At 40.8% G+C, this 18,680-nt stretch overlaps 2 protein-coding genes across 2 annotated transcripts; both read right to left on the bottom strand.

The window, feature by feature from the left end:
- Positions 1-30: 30 nt before the first annotated feature.
- LOC307252295 (WD40 repeat-containing protein SMU1-like) lies at positions 31-6,161 on the bottom strand (the record flags this gene model as incomplete). Its single annotated transcript, XM_080029932.1, has 12 exons — positions 31-129; positions 381-533; positions 670-825; positions 936-1,062; positions 2,184-2,311; positions 2,455-2,571; positions 2,719-2,838; positions 3,049-3,156; positions 3,675-3,791; positions 3,877-4,029; positions 4,125-4,335; positions 6,073-6,161. 12 exons carry the CDS (start codon positions 6,159-6,161, stop codon positions 31-33), a joined length of 1,578 nt encoding a protein of 525 aa, XP_079886058.1.
- A 5,931-nt stretch (positions 6,162-12,092) lies between these two features.
- rps6 (ribosomal protein S6) lies at positions 12,093-17,672 on the bottom strand. The gene is made up of 6 exons (XM_080029296.1): positions 17,612-17,672; positions 16,912-17,043; positions 15,599-15,809; positions 14,958-15,104; positions 13,315-13,472; positions 12,093-12,231 (listed from the first exon to the last, which is right to left on the bottom strand). Exons 1-6 carry the CDS (start codon positions 17,615-17,617, stop codon positions 12,136-12,138), a joined length of 750 nt encoding a protein of 249 aa, XP_079885422.1. The 5' UTR covers positions 17,618-17,672; the 3' UTR covers positions 12,093-12,135.
- Between the last annotated feature and the right edge of the window lie 1,008 nt (positions 17,673-18,680).

Genomic DNA, 18,680 nt, shown 5'->3' with positions numbered 1-18,680 from the left:
GGTCCTCCATATGACAATGCAGGTCACAGTTTAAGCCTTCCATAGCCTTAGGAGGCCATCCTCGCTGTATGTGGCAATAAGGTTCTCATACGGGTGTTGAGTGATGCCAATTACTTCTTTCTCATGAACCTGTGGATGCAGAGGAACCAAGATCAGCACACATTCTCCATTCCCCACCAGCCTTACTGCTCCTTGTTAGCCCCCAGTAGGATTGCTAACACAGCATCAGTGACATAGTCAGAGTTTAGATTAAGACAAAAACAACTTAAGAAATACTGACAGTCCTTTTTATATATATAAATCACACACCGCATGAGTGTGGATGGACTGCCTCCTCTCACAGACTTTGATAATAAATGAATGCCAGTGGCAGAGCTTACGGTCAGCGTTTTCTGCAGCCTGCCTGTCGTATAGTTGAAGCAGTACAGCACTAAGTCGTCTCCCACACAGTAAATCCACTCCCCACGAGGTGACAGGGTGCAGCACACAAAGTCGCCTCCTTCTTTTATATCTGAGCTGAAGGTCTTCACAGTCTGAGGAGGAACAGAGCAAGAACAGTTTCAGCAAAGATGTGGGTGTTACCTAAATCAAATGCTTATACCTGCAGAATAAAGACAAAAAAGCATTATAGTATTGTAAATACAGTCAATCTTGTCAGAGAGCTCTCACCTGACCGTTCATGTTAATGACAACCACTGTGTTGGAGTGGTCACAGATCACAAAGTGGTCTGGGCTTTGTGGTAGAGGAATCACATTGTTGATGGGGACTACTGATGTTGGAGATTTATAGGTGTGGATGCATTCGCAGGATTTTATGTTCCAAATCTAAAAATATTCACATAATAATAATTAAACAAAGTGAAAAAATTCCACTAGATAACAACACATAATACTGATGCTGCACACACATAAGTCACAAGATGTGCTCAATGTACCTTAACGGTGCAATCAGATGAGGCACTGATGATGTGAAATCCATCCTCAGTGAAAGATGCATCATTCACAAACGATGAATGGCCGTTAAACTCTTTTAGTGTCTTGCCTGACCTCAGCTCATGGATTCTGAAAATTACATTGAAAAATTTACAGAAAGCTGATTAAAAACAAAAAAACAACAACAACTCTGATTCATTAAAAAAATCTATGTTTGTTCAACTCATGACGGGATTTTTCTCGAGAGCAGACAAAACGTGTTGCTGAGCTGCCAATGTTTATTTTTAGCTCCTGTGTGGTGACTGGGTACGGGTCAGCTAAACCATGAAAAGAAAGCCTGATGCTCACTGATTCGCGAAGATTGTGCGTATGTAAACAATTCAGACTCCAAGCTTGTGGAAATGCATGAGGAGAAACACGTTGCAGCTTTCTGCCGAGCACATGGTCTCTCAGTTACACCCACACAGCACATGTGTGTTCCCAGCACAGCAGCAAGGCTCAGCCCACAACCCCCAGGAGTCAGAAATAGATGTTTATCTCCTCAACTATAAAGGGGAAGGGATTAATTGTGTGTGTGTGTGTGTGTGTGTGTGTGTGTGTGTGTGTGTGTGTGTGTGTGTGTGTGTGTGTGTGTGTGTGTGTGTGTGTGTGTGTGTGTGTGTGTGTGTGTCTGTGTCTGTGTGTGTGTCTCAGAGAGAGACAGGAAGTGAAAGACAGACATTCTCTCCTCAGCACATTTACATTCAGGTGCAGGCAACATGTGATATCAGGCATCAGCTGCTGATGTCTGCTATCTGCATGAATAACAGAGCTTTTTGGTTTGAATAAAATATTCAGTTCAAGTCCATTAAAGACATATATGCAGGAATATATTAACCTTTGATTGAATAACTTGCAGGATTTTTAAATAAATGTGCCTTCGACCAAATGGTTGATATGAAGATTTACAGCAAAGACATCACTAGATTATCCTAATAAATCACTGGATGTTAATTTCCCAAATGTATTTAATGTGTCATATTTATATTATAACATTGTATTGCATGGCAATATTTAGTTTTAGTTCAACATTTTTTTTTAAAGATAGATAATTAAAGTCCATCTTACGTATATGAGTTACATTACAAGAGTGATGTTAATATCATGAATATAAAGTCAGTGTGTCGGCCATGATAAACAGGACTTTCTGAATATGCTCTGGTGCATTTCTGGGTAAAACAGCTGCAGCAGTTTGCAGTGTGACATCCCACCTGATGCTGTGGTTAACGGAGGCACTGAGGATCTGGTTGCTGTCCTTGGAGAAGCTCAGACAGGTCACGCCTTTGTTGTGGGCGTGCTCAAACCTGCGCAGGCAAAGGCCACTCTGGATCTTCCACACCTTCCCCAACAAAAACAAGGGAAAGGAGATAATGAGAATACACATTTTTATCTCAGCTGATAAAAACAACATATGTTTTCATTCGATATAATAATTTTTATTTCAAAACAATTATTACAATTATTCTATTCATAAGATCCAACCTTTATTTTGCCGTTCTGAGCTCCAGTTGCCAGTAGATCTGTATCCTGACTGAAGCACATACACAGCACAGCATCATCCATCATCATGAAGCTGTCTTGGGCCTGATACTTTAATTCCTATTGTTAAAACAAAAAATACAAACAACGTCAACATACTGAGACCCCACAGAAAAAAGTAGTTATGTATTTTTAGTTTCCCGAAAAAAACTAAAATACTAACTAAAAAAAGAAGAAGGTTGAAGAGCAATATGAAATTATACTTACTTTACTAATTTTTCCAGTGTTAAAGTTCCAGATCTCAATGAACCCGTCCACCGATCCTGTGAATAAGTACTTTCCGTCGGGAGAGAAACGGGCACACTCCACATGTGACCGTCGTCCAAACTGTAAACAAACAAGTTCAAATCACACACCCAGTAACAATGTTTTCCACTATGCTGCAGTTTGAACTTAACACCTTGGGCAGAGAAAAACTCTGGCTGCTCCATCTGGATGCAAGTGATGAAAGCACAGCCGGAGACCGAGACAAGTGCCTTCGGGTGAGCAAGGCAATTAGTTGTGTGTGGTTGTGTGTGTGTGTGTGTGTGTGTCTACCTTGATGTGGCGGTACAGCTGGGTTGGAAAGCTCTCTTTTCTCTCCTTGCTGCTGGACATTTCGAGGGTTGAGTCGGGGGAGGATTCATTCGAATGTGATCTCAAAGTCTGCGTTGAACAGGCATTACAGAAAACATAAAGTAGTTGTGAATTGTATTCAAATTGATTGTTTTTTTAAACAGTGTTTTTTTCCCCATGATACAATGTTTGATAGGAATGAAGGAATGAATAGCAGCTTAAAATCTATAAAAACAAACTGTGTGTGGGGGTGCAAAAACGTGTTTCCTTTGCACTTTGCCTGTTATCATCTTTCAGCTAAACGTGACTCTTTTTTATTTTTTTTTTATTCTTGATTTCCACTCAGGGCTCTGGCAACATAGGCAAACAATCCTACAAGTGCCATCATTTTTTTTGATTACTATCCATACATGTGTGACATTACCTTTTCCCAGTAGTGAGTAGTGATATAATGATTTATAATGATGTTTTCAGGGCCTTTAACAAGTCAAGGTGTTTTTTATATTGATTCTCAATCAAAGAGAACAGCATGTATGAGATATAGCTTCTCTTGTCATACAGTATAGTGGGAGTGAGCATTGAGAGGGGTAACTGATCAGTAAACTCACACCAACTTCTTCCAGGAGCCCCACGAGGCGAGAAGGTGGCACCACGCTGACCTCGCCCACCATTGTATCTGCTATCGCCCTGCGCCGCTTCTCCTTGCTGCTGCCTTTTGGGTACGCCTGCCCGTGAGACGAAAAAAAGGACGTTACTTTGTGAAGCAGGTAGCAATCCAGATGTTTTAAAAAAAAGTGTTGATTGTCTCACCTCACGAGGGTCAAAGTAGGAACACGTCAGCAGCTTCTCCAAATGCATGTACCTCTCTGGCTGCGTCTGCTTCAGCATGATCATAGGGTCGGTTTGTCTGAGGAGGGAGCGAGCTGCCCCCACCTCCCTCATTTCAATCAGCTCCATCACCACCTGTTGAAAAGAGTGTCCCAGGAAAGTTAATTGAAAACTTTAAAAAAGCCAAGAAAAGTTATTAGCTGATCAGTAGCCTACACAGCTGGGCTTACCTGTTCATACAGGTCAATGAGCGTGCTGTCGGGCAGCTTGAGGGACTCGATAGCCATCAGCACCGAGTCCCAATGGCCGCTCTTGATGTCTGCAATGAAGCTGTCGATGCTCTCCACTGTGTTGAGGGAAACGGTGGTTTCCTCCTGCAGGGTGGTCAGTGTTCGGTAGAGGTTGTTCTCCTTCAGGTACTGCATGATCAGGCGGATCACGCTAGACAAGAAAGGTCAAATGTTACAACCACATGCTGAACGATAAACCAACCTACAATGCCTTTAGTAGTCCTGTGGTGGGGTGCTGGGGGAAATCCTGGTATTGGAATTCTTGCCAGGAGATTTAAATTCCAAAGGTAAAGTGTGTGTTTGCTATGTTCTCTGCGGAAGTCTAAATCTTGAAATGTCAGTGTTTAACTTTCCTGCTAAGTAGACAACTATTTTATTTCCAGCTAGAGAAATTGTCTGTTGTTCCTATCAAAACAATAAGAGAGCTGGGATCCTGCTTCACGTCGACTTTTGTCCCTGCACTCCAGAGCCATCTGCTGCATTTGGCTTTTTTATTCTTTTATTTTTTGTTTGTTTCAACTCTCTGTTGCATCCCATCTTCCCTGAGTCCCTCTCCCCTTTCCCCCAGGAGGTCATTCACCTCCTACCAGGCCATAAGACATTGTTTCTTAGCAATTTTTGCCTGTTTAAATAAAGGTTGATGATGATGATGATTCCCTGCAGTCATCAGTCAATCAGCATCACCCTGCAGATAGTTGAATTACATATAGTTGAATTACTCACATGCACTGTTGTTGTGCTGGGACATGAATGTGTGGCTCTGCCTGGTGATTGATTAACAATAACCTGCTGATGCTTTGCTAAATGTTCTCTTATTTAATCTCCCCACATTAAGAAACCAACAATATCATGAGTTTCAGTTTGGCATCAATGTGTCGGCTACTTTATCCTCAGGTCTCACCAGATGGAGACTAAATAACTAACCAATAAAAACAACACACCCACATCTTTGCCAGGGGGTGGAGAGCATATTAGATCAGCAGGCACATGTGGATGAAACACACACTATATTATAGTGGCTACAAAACAGTCTGGACCCTCCTCCTCCCTCAGAATAAGCGTCAGCAAGAATGATCATATTAACTGGCTCAAAGCGACCATTTGAGCAGCCATAAATGAAGAATACTGACCACATCGTATCAATGATTCTATTAAGAGGCTCCCCAACCGATAAACAAACGCCGCATAGGTGCATAACATGCAGACCAAAAATAAACAGCGTCACAGGAAAAGACAGAAGGCAACGTGTCTGTTTCTTTATAGGCCTAAATGTTTTTATTCAGCGTATTTAAATAAAACATGTAGGCACACGTGCCATGTCCGAAGAAAAACATATTATTAAAGGAATAACCTTTTTAGGACATTCCATTTGTATCAACAATACCATAGGCTACACACGACATTCAAGCTTCATGCGTAATTTAGAATCTAGTATCCATACAGACCCACTCAAGATTTTCTTTTGTACTGTTGGTCACACAGGTGGTCTCAATAATCGTTGCTTTTTTGTTATCATCATCAGAAGAAGAAAAAACTGTCACTAAAACTGGTTATCCGACAATAAAGCACAATAAAATGAAAGTTAAAGCTCACTTACTCTGCGCGCTCCATCTCCGCAGTCATGCTGATGTTTTCTTCTGCTGCTGCCGCACTGGACTAACGGTGTGGCGGATCTGGGATGGGGCTCGGTGCTCGCTAGAGCCACGTGAAAGTCGTCTTCTGAGGACCACCCACTACACGTGCTTCTCTCGCTTCTCTCCATTCTTGCGGAGGTGGGCAGCAGTCCCAAACCTTGTGACTGCCGCTGCAATACAATGTCTTGGAGTTACACTCCCCTCCCCTCCTCCCTGACGCATGCCGATAGATAGAAGGAACACATTGTGGGCACGCTGTGTGCAGGAGACGCTCGGCAGTCAGCAGCATCAGCACCATGGACAGAACCTCGTGGCTCAGAGCGTGCTCGCCTTTAGGAACCATTGTGCTCGACCCAAAAAAAAAAAAAAAAAAAAACGTCTCGTAAACGTCCTCATACGGAAAATGACCTCCGTATAGGCCTATACAATCTATGCTCCGCACTCATCAATATGTAGATCGAGAGCTGGCTGCGTATGTGCCTTAGCATTAGTTGCCCATTATTAGGCCAACTTAATCCTAGTCATTCCTAGCCACTGCTGTCCTTATGTATTTACACATTGCAGGTATAGTCTAATGGTGAGTGAGTGTCAGTCATATACGATGTTTGCCACTTCAGTGAGAGTGTGTATGACTAGCCTACCTGTTGGCCCACACCAGCAAATCCAAACAGAGTTTGATAGCTATGATGTGCTGCTTTCGATCCTGCAGAGCATCAGGTAAACAATATAACATTGCAGAGGCATCATTGTCAATCCAACGTGGTTGCCAAATCCCATGTGGGCCTACAATCATGTACAGGCTACTCTTGAGGCAATCAAAAGACAATTTACTCTTAACCAGACTTAAAATTAAGCATGATAATAGTTTTAATAGGCTACATAGGGCTACCAAAATCTGTCAGTTTCAGTCAGGAGATTGTTAGCTTCCCCTTTTGAGTTTGGTACTGTTGCATTAGTTGTTGTGTTCAAAGCCTTTTGGTTACTGACACTTGAGACATGATTTATCATCGACCAGTCACAGCTGCGTTGACATATCGCGAGAACAGCCGCAGAGCCTATTGAGGTGAGCTCACAGCTGTACGCTAATTGACTACAGGCGCGCCATGAGAGCGGTAGTTTTCCCCTGAAACAAGACTTTGCAAGGTGCGTTTTGTGTTTTCCTTAACTTCATTTTCAGTAGCTATTTAAAGTATTCCAAGAAAATGTCTAAATTTCAGATGTTTCCTCTTCCCATTATTGCTTTTCCCCCTCCATCAAAGTGTAGGCAAGGAGACATGCCGGGAAACAACAACCAGGTGAGTAGCCTAGGCTACCTGTAGACCAACATGTTATAATTAGGTGTAGTATTTCTATTTTGTTTTAACAGTTAGATCCTAAAATGTATTTAGCCAGTTTCGTCGAAAAAAAGGTTTATTAGATGTTCTTCTAAATTGTGTATAGGCTTCCATTTCCAGATTATATTTCAACAACTTTTTATTAACTCGATTTAGTTTTTTTAAAAGAAATGAACAGAAATCACAAACAAATCAAACACCTCGAGTATTGTACTCAGGCTGGAGCGTTTTGTCCCTGCTCTTGTCTTGCAGAAGGTACAGGGTGCAGCTGCCAGACTGGCCAACCTGCCCGTGGTTCAGTCAGCCTGCATCGGACTGTCACTGTTGTACACTGACACTAAATACAGCCATCCCAACCTGAGGGCGGTGTGTGAGGTGCTGGAGAGCAGTGTGACAGCTATTAGCACTTCGGCCTGTGACAGATTTTCTCCTGTCACAGTGAAACTGGAGCCCCAGAGTAAGTATTGTCAGGGCCATAATACATGTTAGGGCTGTAGCTCTAAATATATAGGCCTACACTGTGGATGTGACCCAGAGATTTAAATGGGACTGCCATTGTTTTTAAATAAGTGTTGCAAATTGATGACTATTAACTTTATCAGTTAATTTACTATTTTTGGATGATTTTTATTTCTTTATAAAATGTCAGTCACTAAGTATATTAAACTGCTTGTTTTGTCCAAGCAACCACCAGTTAAAAATATTCAACTTATAATGATTCAAGAGAAAATTTCAGCAAATTATCACTTGACCTTTGAACCAGCATTTATTTGATATGTTTCCAATTCAGAATTACTTGAATCCATTTTTCTCCAATTATCTAGAAGTCAATAAATCAATTTAATTGTTTTAGCTCTGATTTGCATAAAGATGTTTTTGGGACTTTGTCACAAGGCAACCCTTTTCAAAAATCTTTGAGCCATCTGTTAACATAACTTTATTGAATGCAAACTATCATTTTAAAAATGGGCTGTAGATATCTATTCCAGGTATCAGCTAGCCTGGCACCGGCGGGCTAACTACTTCCACTCAATTTTCATTTCACTTCATTAGTCAGTCTGGGGCTGCGCTGCGGCGTATTCATGGGTTCCTGCTCAGGTAGATTTCTGCCGGTCCAATCAGCGAACAGAGCGAGTGGCTGAGAACGGTGACGTCGAAGTCGTGCTCCAGTTTCAGTTGAAGTCAGAAGCCGGCTCATGACATACGTCCCGACCAAACGTTATGCGATTGGTTGGCCGATCCAGAGTTGCACTGGGCAGATCCAATAGTTTTAAACTTCAACAAACACCCGCCTCAAAGTGAGTGAACGTTTGTCAATAGAGCAGTTCCAGACCTTCTGTACAAATGAAATGAAGTACAATGGTCTGGTTAGGACCAGGCTAGGTATCAGCCCCATCACTGACAAAAATAATTTAATCCTTTTAAACAACAAAATAACTAACAGGATATTTACAAAAATAAATGGTTTATATTTACATAAATTGAAGCATTAATGGGTAAGATATTTTTAAACTGGTGATTGGAATGATAGGGGATTTAGATCATACTTAAATAAGCCTTTAGGTCAACATATCTGCTAAATGAAGACTGCAGGTGCCATTGATTGTAGAAAAGAGAGAACTTTTTTAGTTATGGCTTCATTGTCTTTATTATTTCCACCAGTTTCCCTTGCAATGGACATTGCATGTAAAAGTCTTGACTGGCTGGAGACGAAGTTCCCAGTGATTCACGCTCCCACAGAGCAGGTAACCTTTTCCTCATTCAGATCTTAATCATCCACACATGTTCTTAAGAGGCTGAGACAATCTCCCCTGCTATTTGTCTGACCCAGATTGTTGCCACTGCCAAAAACAAGATTCATGACATCCAGAGTGTGGTGAGCATTGCAGCCAACGGAACTGTGGAGCGTGTGCAGTACACAGCCGATTGGCTGCTGGGCAGGAGGCAGCAGGTAGATGACCAGGCTGCTCTGTCAATCATGGAGAGAGCCATCGGCTTGGTCAGCGTGGGACTGGACTCAGCTCTGATCATGTCAGAAGCTCTGATGGACCGAGTGCTTCCTCCCACTGAAGATGATAGAGGTGCGTATAGCGTTATGTGAAAGTTACTGATGTGAAACGGCTAGAAATGTCCTTCAAAACTTAGAATTGCCTCTGGTCTGTCACTCAAAATGTCTTCTTGCTGACTCTTTAGAAGAAGGGGGTCACTTGTTGGAGGGTTTCGAGGTGGCGGCACTCAGGAGGAGTTACCCTGCGAGGCTGGTTTCACTCGTTGCCAAGCTAGGCCACAGGACCTACCAACTAGTTTGGTTCAAGATGCATTCTATTCAGGTGTGCTGTGAGTACCGTTTAAAAGGGATTGTTCAACATAATAGGAAAATTTGCTTTCTTGCTGAAATGAGATTAGGATGGCTACCTCTCTAATTCTGCTTATTGAATATAAAGTTTTAGCCAGTAAGCATAGTTGAGTATAAAGACTGGAAACGGCTAGCATGCCTATGTGCAAAGGCAACAAGATATCTGCTCACCAGGTTCACTATTTAACATATCATATTAATACGTTCAGAAACCAAAGGGTAAAAACAAAGTGTGGTTTTAGGAGGTTATGTTCTATTTCTTGTTTTGACTTGAGTGAGTTTGATGGGAAATAAATGTTTCTTGTGCCTGCCTGGCAAACTCATAGTAAATTGTCAGTACTCATAGTATGTGAATAAGTGCATTTTCCAAAATGTTGAAATGTTCCTTTTAACAAGTGGTTGAGTCTCAAGTGTCAGGGGTTGTAGCAAAAAGACTACATAATGGAGTTGTATCCATATAAATAACATTGTGGTTACGTTAGAGTAAATGTGAGAATGAAATCACAAGAATATTAAGTGTAAGTCACAATTTGTTGTAAGTGCAGTTCTTATGAACTGTATAAAATGTTTACTTTTTTAATAATACCAGGATTGAGACTGAATGTATCATTAATTTGTTACATCTGTTGCTCCTACTGTAATGTGTCAAATTGTCTTTTGTGAAAAGTCCCTTTGCAGCTCGTATAGCTGTTAAAACTTTCTTAAACAAAACCATTTGTTCTTTACTCAACAGTTCATGGAGAATTGGTCCAGGTCTTCAGATCTGGCTCAGGACTTTCAGACCTGCTGGCTGGCCTTGGCCTGCAGCACCCAGGAGCTTCCTCAGTATCTTCAGAATCGGTTCATATCCATGTTCTTCTTTATCTCTCAGATGTACAACTTGAGCTTCCCCACATCCCAACACGGTTCAAATGGATATAGTTGTCTTAATGCTGATACAGCAACTCACAAGAACGCAGTCGAGGTTCACTTAAAAGCTACACCCGGAATCCGAAGAAGGCAGACAAAGATGTCTGTGTTTGACGTGGATGCCCGTCATTGATAAATGTAATGCATACCTGTTTAGATGCTGCATTTGTTAGACAGCACGGAGATGCATCTGAATGTTGACCAACAATAAAAGTTAAGATTCATGATCTTTGTTTCCTTTTGTCCTTTGAACCTGGCAGCTGTTCTGTGCTTACATATTTCCAAAACAAGTGAAATGCAGAGCTTGTGGCATTTAATGTTATAAAATAGCAACACACCCAATAGTTAAAAATAAAGACTTTACCATTATGCTAGGGTTGGGCGGTATGACGGCAAGCTATAGGATATACGTAACTTTAGAAAAAAACTGTTTTTTTTAACATTTTGTTGAAGCAAATTTATTTTTAGTTTTTTGAAAATGAAAGAATATTGCAGGAAATGTCCAAGTCTCTCTCATATACAATATGACAATTATACAAATGAATTTATATTGCACTTGTTTCTCATTCATGGAGACATGAAAATCAAGTTTTGAAAGTACAGGGGTGGTTTTCTTGCGGATACAAAGCTATATAGTCCATATCCCTTATGTTCTCTTTGCATTGTGCTTGTGGAAATGTTTGTATTTTCACAAACAGGGAGTTCTATTGATGACATTTTGATTCTAAATATTTTCAATGATTTCCCATCAGTCAAGTTGTCTTCCTCCAAGATGAAGGTTCACCACTATCCTTCCAGGTTTTAATAATGCGTTGGACAAGTTAATTTTAGCAGTTTTCTTTGTTCGATGCAGGCCAATTATTTCTCCCTTCTGATAGTTAAATCTTCTGACATGGTTGTTAAATAAGCTATACATACTTGTTGCCAAATGAAACCACTGCAGTTTTTGACCAATGGAGGTGAAGTAAGTGATTTATTTATGTTAATATAAGTGTTTATTAGTCTTTATTCATAGTCTTTATTCATACAGTGATCACTTACATAATGTGCACGTTTCATAAAGCCGATCTCTCAGTCAGCTGCTCTGTATGTAATCGGCAAATAAACTTATTGGAGGATCCTAAAATTTTATCACACTTATGGATCTGAGATGCTAGATAACTTGCTGCTTGAAGACCGCAGTGCATTAATGTGGAGACGTAAGGACGAGCGAGGGGACTGCTAACTGCAGTAACTGACAGGAAGTTAGCTAAAAGAACAATTCCGCTTACATCACCTTTAAATATTTGCCTAGTAAAATCCAGGAGGCGACTTTATGTTTGGCCGGGCTGTGTATATCATTACACTGGATTTTGAACATACCGACAAACCGTGCATCAGACCAAATTTTTGTAGGCGACATACCTTTGCAAAGTGATATTTGAGAGTCCTATAATGCAAATACCCTTGAAACAGCATTTGTCAACCCGTTATGCAGAAAGTTTAACTGTATAGTTTGTCTGATTTATTGATCGGAAGGTGCTTTTTTTGGTTCTGGGATAGAACTAATCTGCTGCAGTAGATCTAGGCGTAAGCAGCCAACAGTGATGGCAAATGTGCATGCAAACATTTAAAATATTCATAGTCTTGGGTCTGTAATTAAGGTATTGAAAAATGAGAAGTACATGACAAGCAGTTTTTCTTTCTTTCAGCAAAACATTTTATTTTGGATTTTGATTTCACTTCTGGCTGGACTCTGACTTGGATGTGGAAGCCCTCAGAGAAGAAAGGCGGCGCCTCTTGGCGATCTGTTCCTGTTTCTTCTCCTTTGCCTCCTGTTAGCAAGAATAGATGTGTCGGTAAAATGATTCAACACAAGAATCAGCCAGTTCACTCCCCATATACCATACAGTAACATCACACTGGATTTGTTAACTTACACCATTAGCTCTATATCCAATAACTCATGCTTGCAGAGTTAATTAGTTTGAGAATGCAAGAGAATTGAAAATGAGGTTTCAATCCGTTTTTTTACAGACCCAATAACGGTCATAAAAAAAAACAAGGCTACAGCTATAGTGTCACAACAATACTAAATAAAGCACACAAGAAGCAATGAGGGAGCAATGCAGTACAACCAGCCACTGATTCAGTCTGGTCGTATCTGGTAGATCGCTCCACAGTTACTCTGGCAACACACTGTCCCCCCTTAATGACTACAGATCAGTCAAGAACGGTCTACTGGTGTGCCACATTTGGAAAATACTACATACAGTAACATCACACTGGATTTGTCAACTTGAACCTTTTCACAATTCCACTCATTCCCCTCCATTTATCATTGAGGTAGAAGGGGCTCAGCATGCAATATGAGGCCAGTGAATGGCAGATTATGTAGCGATTCTTCAAAAAAGCATGACCCTATGATTCAGGTTAAACGTTGCATTTGTGTTTTGCCCAAAAAATTGTTGGCAACATGCCAAACTTATGTGACCAATAAATTATTTAACTGTTGGAGGTCAAGTGCAAATGTAACAAAAACCCAAATAATGCTTAGAACCTAAAGGAATAGTTCAACATTTTAAATTGTTTGCATCAATCTCCGGCTCATGAAACTGTTCCTGTAACTGCGTGCATGTTTGATATAGAAATGGGAAAAGGACGCTCATCCAGGTGAGCTTAGCTCAAACACTGGTAGACAAGGGGAGCAGGTCAAAGAATAAACTTATCACTAAATGCCTGTGTGCTTGTTGGGACTTGTTTATTTACCACGTTATGTTTTTAAACGGTATGTCATTTTAAGAATCAAATACATACATGACCGTCAAGGGCGCTTCCTGGTTTCCTTTCAGGTGAAAATGTGCACAAGAACCATTTCATTTTCTCGGGATTAAGATGATAAATTAAGGAAATATTACCTTCATCCTCTTGGCCAGCAGCTTGGCGTACTCGGACGCCTCCTCCTTGTTCTTCTGGGTGCGCTGTCTCTTGAGGGCAATGCGGCGACGCTTGTGCTGCAGCACACGAGGAGTTACCAGTCTCTGGATCCTGGGAGCCTTAGTTCTGGGCTTCTTGCCTACCAGAGAGAAGGGATGCAGTTTATACCCATAACACAAATAAATGCAAGTGTGGTCAAGAGGGTTGGGTGATAGTGTTATTGGTAAAGTGGTGTTATAGATGCAGGTATGGTTCCAACACTAGGCATCATCAACTTTGATGTGGGAAACTCAATGAGAACCAAAGTAAAAAACAAAAGTAAGGAGTCACAGTAAAAACCATTAGCTCTATAGCCAATAACTCATACTTGCAGAGTTAATTAGTTTGAGAATGCAAGAGAATTGAGAATGAGGTTTTAATAATTTTTTTTTACAGACCTAACAATGGTCATAAAAAAACAAGGCAACATCTATAGTGTCCCAACAATACAAGCACACAAGAACTAATGAGGGAGCAATGCAGTACAACCAGCCACTGAGTCAGTCTGGTCGTATCTGGTAGATCGCTCCACAGTTACTCTGGCAACACACTGTCCCCCCTTAATGACTACAGATCAGTCAAGAACGGTCTACTGGTGTGCCACATTTGGAAAATACTACATACAGCTAGGGCTGCTCGATTATGGCAAAAATGATAATCACGATTATTTTGATTGATATTGTAATCACGGTTATTAAAGACGATTATTCATTGTAGGGATGCACCAAAATGAAAATTCAGCCAAATCTTTCAACATGACATAAACAAAACTCCCAATTGTGCTCCTCAAACATAGCCTACATCTAAAAAGCCACACAAAATAAATAATCAGCAAAACCTTTGAATCTAAGAGTAAAAGTCCATACTTGGGTGCTGGTTGTAACTTTTCGTCTGTAGACTGAAACTAACGGAGGGGGTGCGTCTCACTGTATATTTGCTCTTGTCGCGCAGATAGTTTGCCGACATGGCACAATATATTCAGGCTCGAGAAATGCAATCAGAAAGCGGAAGCCTTTCCCCTCAACAATGTTAACGTGCAGGAATCCCCGACTATCATTTTACCCGTAAAGCCACAGAGCTTTTCTGCGCGGTGGCTCACACCGGCAAGTTCTCACAGTGAATGACACCGTTACCCACCGCCATCACAGTGTCTCACTCACACCATGTTTCACCGAGTGAAACGCTGCTTCAAATCGCGCAAGGCTTTTGTGTTTCGGTGTAACATCCTGGACGAGCGTTTTAACTTTATGCTGAATAAACAATTGCACTGGAATCGCTGAAAGTGACAGTGTTCGGGCGGGGGCGGGGCGCAGGTGGAGACAGAAGGGTGCGCTGCATTTACTACACATGACCCGGCGTGCCGCACAATAACCGTTTTATTACGATTATCTTGTTTTCATGATCGAGGGAAGCCAAAATTGTAACTGAAATCGAAATTCAATTAATCGCCCAGCCCTACATACAGCCACATGGCTCTAAGCTTCAGTGGAAGCCAATAATAAAAAGATAAAAAAAATGTAAAGAGAAACTTAATACAGAGATCAAGAACTCTTGCAGACTGAGGAGAAAGCGGTTCTAGTCTTACCTTCTTTAGTCACGGGTCTCCTCACAACATACTGCCTAACATCATCCTCCTTAGCAAGGTTGAAGAGCTTGCGGATCTTGCTGGCCCTCTTGGGACCAAGACGGCGAGGGACAGTGCTGTCGGTCAGGCCGGGAATTTCCTTCTCACCTTAAAATGACCAGAGCAGGAGAAGATGTCAATGTCAAATTCAAATAAAAATACCAAAATATGGCCACACTTTAGCGTTTCCCATGAGTGCATTGCTCACATTCAACAGGTTAGTGAATCAATGCCAGTGTCACCAATGCATTGATAGTGAAAAAAGCCAACAATGTAGTGTCCTATAGTGCAGAGACTCAATGAGGGAGCAATGCAGTACAACCAGCCACTGATTCAGTCTGGTCGTATCTGGTAAGCCGCTCCACAGTTACCCTGGCAACACACTGTCCCCCCTTAAAGACTACAGATCAGCCAAGAACGGTCTACTGGTGTGCCATTAACATAATATTCAGGTAATATTCAGTCATTTCTAAATATTAGTTTCAGTAATAAAACCACATAACTAACTATCTGTATCTGTTTGTTGGCAGGGTTATAATTTGTTTCAATAGCCAATTTTCTATTTCCACAAGAACAGCCTCATAAGAAAGGCTGAACAGTACCTTTCTTCACAATGACCAAGCTGAGTACGCTGAGATTGGCATCAACGATGCAACCACGGACAGACTTGCGCTTGCGCTCGCCAGTCCTGCGGGGACGGTAGCAGGAGTGGCCCTTGCTGAGCAGAAGACGCACACGTCCCTGGGTCAGCACACCCTGCTTCATGGGGAAGCCCTGCTTGTCATTGCCTCCGCTGATGCGAACCACGTAACCCTAAAGAGGAGAAGACTGGTTAACTTCACTGCTTTTCCATTTGGTGTACCTGGTACGCAGTGTGTAAAAGAAAGTTGTCTGCGACATACAAAATCAGACTCTTGCTAAAATATGTTTTTACTATATAGAATAATTTTCTCACAGATGGGGCATTTAAGTTTCTGGTGTGTGACAGTGTGGTTGGAAACAGTTGACTTTATTAATGATGTGGCCATAATACAGATGGAGGAAACCGTTAATAAAAATGTATAATAGCCCACAAATTGTTGGCAGAATTGGCTATTTAATTCCCAGCACTTCTGTCCACTTAAGTGTCCGTGAGCAAACACTGAATCCCCAATCACTGTTCCAAATGGCCTGTCCTGCACATTTGAATCCTGAACAAAATTCAGGGTTTGCATATGCACCATTGCCAATTTGGGTTTTATAACTTAATTTTACAACATCTTGAACAACTTTATTTCACACATTTAGACTCATACTTGCCGAGTTCAGTTGTTGCGAATTGAAAGAGATGCTGTTTCAGTTTCTTAACAGACCTCATAACCATGGACGGTCATACAATAAGGCAACAGATAGTGTCACTCCAACACACAAGAACTAATGAGGGAGCAATGCAGTACAACCAGCCACTGAGTCAGTCTGGTCGTATCTGGTAGATCGCTCCACAGTTACTCTGGCAACACACTGTCCCCCCTTAATGACTACAGATCAGTCAAGAACGGTCTACTGGTGTGCCACATTTGGCAAATAGTACATACAGCTAGGGCTGCTCGATTATGGCAAAAATGATAATCACGATTATTTTGATTGATATTGTAATCACGGTTATTAAAGACGATTATTCATTGTAGGGATGCACCAAAATGAAAATTCAGCCAAATCTTTCAACATTACATAAACAAAACTCCCAATTGTGCTCCTCAAACATAGCCTACAACTAAAAAGCCACACAAAATAAATAATCAGTAAAACCTTCGAATATAAGAGTAAAATTAATATTTTAGCATATATTATGACAACTTTACACATCACACTCTGCATCTGATTTACTGATAAGGCGACATGAGGTCGAGAGAGAGGGTAAACTTCACAACATTACCTTCCACTCATCTCCCAGAGGGTCAGCAGGCACCTCAGTGGCCATACGCTTCTCATAGAAAGTACGAAGCTTGCGTTCATCATCAACTTCGATCAGCTTCTGGCAGCCAGTAGCGGGGAATGAGATGTTCAGCTGAAAGAAAAAGATACGTAGGAATGCAATCGTTACAGCAGGTACTTCATTATGTCGGGTGGCACACACGTCACCAAATAGATACAGCACAATTGTAAGTTACTAGTTCACGTCTGAGATCGGACATTTAAGTAATAATGATCCGTTAACATAACTGATACAAATGAGAGTAGCTCATGGGCCTGTTAGCTTCTCTACCGGCTAACATTAGCCCTGTGTACTCAACTACAAGCAATAACACGAGTACATGTACCTCTATTATAAACATTAAAACGTGTACGACGGCAAAGTAAATGCACCACTAACTGCACAAGCTTTAAAACTGACAGTCATCTTAGACTCGTGCACATTTCCCTCAGTACCCCGCCATATTGCTACAGCTCACTTGCCGACAAGATCGTCAGCGCTGGTTTATTTATAAGAATCAACGCTCATCCTGAGTTTCAGAGCTACAACTGGGACAGCAAACTAGACCGCTTTAAAGTTCAGAAACAGCGCATCAACCATACAGGAATATTTAAAAGAAACTGGCTTTCCACATAGATTTATATTTAGGGAAACATTGTACCTTCATTTTGCTAAACCGGCCCAACGATGGTCCGCCACGGAAAAGAGACCGGATATCCTCTCCGAGGTCTCACATAGGCCTGAAATATTATCGCGAGAACTGGCTTTACGTAGCCTAGTTTTCTAATTAGACTCAAGCTGAAGATTATAAAACAATTGTTGAAAAAGTAACGCAAACTAACGAAACTGCATCAAACCAATTTACAGAATAGGACATCTATATGGTATAAGTGTAGCCTATATATAGGCCTATATGTATCGTTTATGTAAGACGAATCAAACAACTATATTTGTGTACAAATATAGGTCAAAATAATACGAAAGCCTAGCCTATATTTTAAATGTTATACTTTTTCAACTTAAAATAATAAATGTTTACTTAAATTAATCTAATAGGCTAATCCTACTATAATTATGATAGGTTATCCCTGCACAAGAAATGGAAAGCTGGTGACTTTGCCTATGCAAAGTAGCCTATTTGCCAAAAACTAAAAGCAAGAAAAATTAATATCTCTTCTTAATTTCTTAATAAAACAGTTTACATAAACATCAACACAATAACGGCACTATTGAGTCACGGAGCATGCGTTGGCCAGAGGGTGCCAAAGAGTAGGCTATAAGGAGCAGTGATGTATAAAGATGTTTTCATCCCACTCCAGACAGAAAAAGAATCATATTTGTACGCAAGGAATGTCAACTTGAATGTACTCTTCACCTTGAATATTTAAAAAAGGCACCAGGAAGAGCAAATCAAATGCAAAAAGGTGCAGATGTAGGTAATAAAATGGATAAATACATAAAAATCAAAGCTGAAACAAACAAAAAAAAGAGAAAAGATGATGGGTTTTCAGATAACTTACAGATTCCACAGTAGGCATATTTTCTTTATAAAATGAAATGTAGACCTTTGCTGTGAATAAGGTCTAATTCATGAAAAGTGAGGAGAGAAGTTCCTCCAACTAAAAGTAGATAACCACAATGTAAAAATACTGTCACTTGTAAAACTTGTACACATTTTGACTTATATGGGGTAAAAACATAGACGGATATTCATTTTCACATGCAATATA

Source organism: Ammodytes marinus (genome assembly GCF_949987685.1).
Source record: "Ammodytes marinus genome assembly, chromosome: 6".
In the NCBI taxonomy this organism is placed as follows: Eukaryota; Metazoa; Chordata; class Actinopteri; order Uranoscopiformes; family Ammodytidae; genus Ammodytes; species Ammodytes marinus.
This window is presented reverse-complemented; position numbering and strand designations above follow the sequence as displayed.

What these genes read in the sequence shown, in the direction of transcription:
- rps6 (XM_080029296.1), bottom strand. An exon ending in GAGACCCGTGACTAAAGAAG is followed by an intron (nt 13,473 to 14,957) that starts GTAAGACTAGAA and finishes TCTCTCTGGTAG; the next exon opens with GCAAGAAGCCCAGAACTAAG. An exon ending in TGCTGGCCAAGAGGATGAAG is followed by an intron (nt 12,232 to 13,314) that starts GTAATATTTCCT and finishes TCTTGCTAACAG; the next exon opens with GAGGCAAAGGAGAAGAAACA.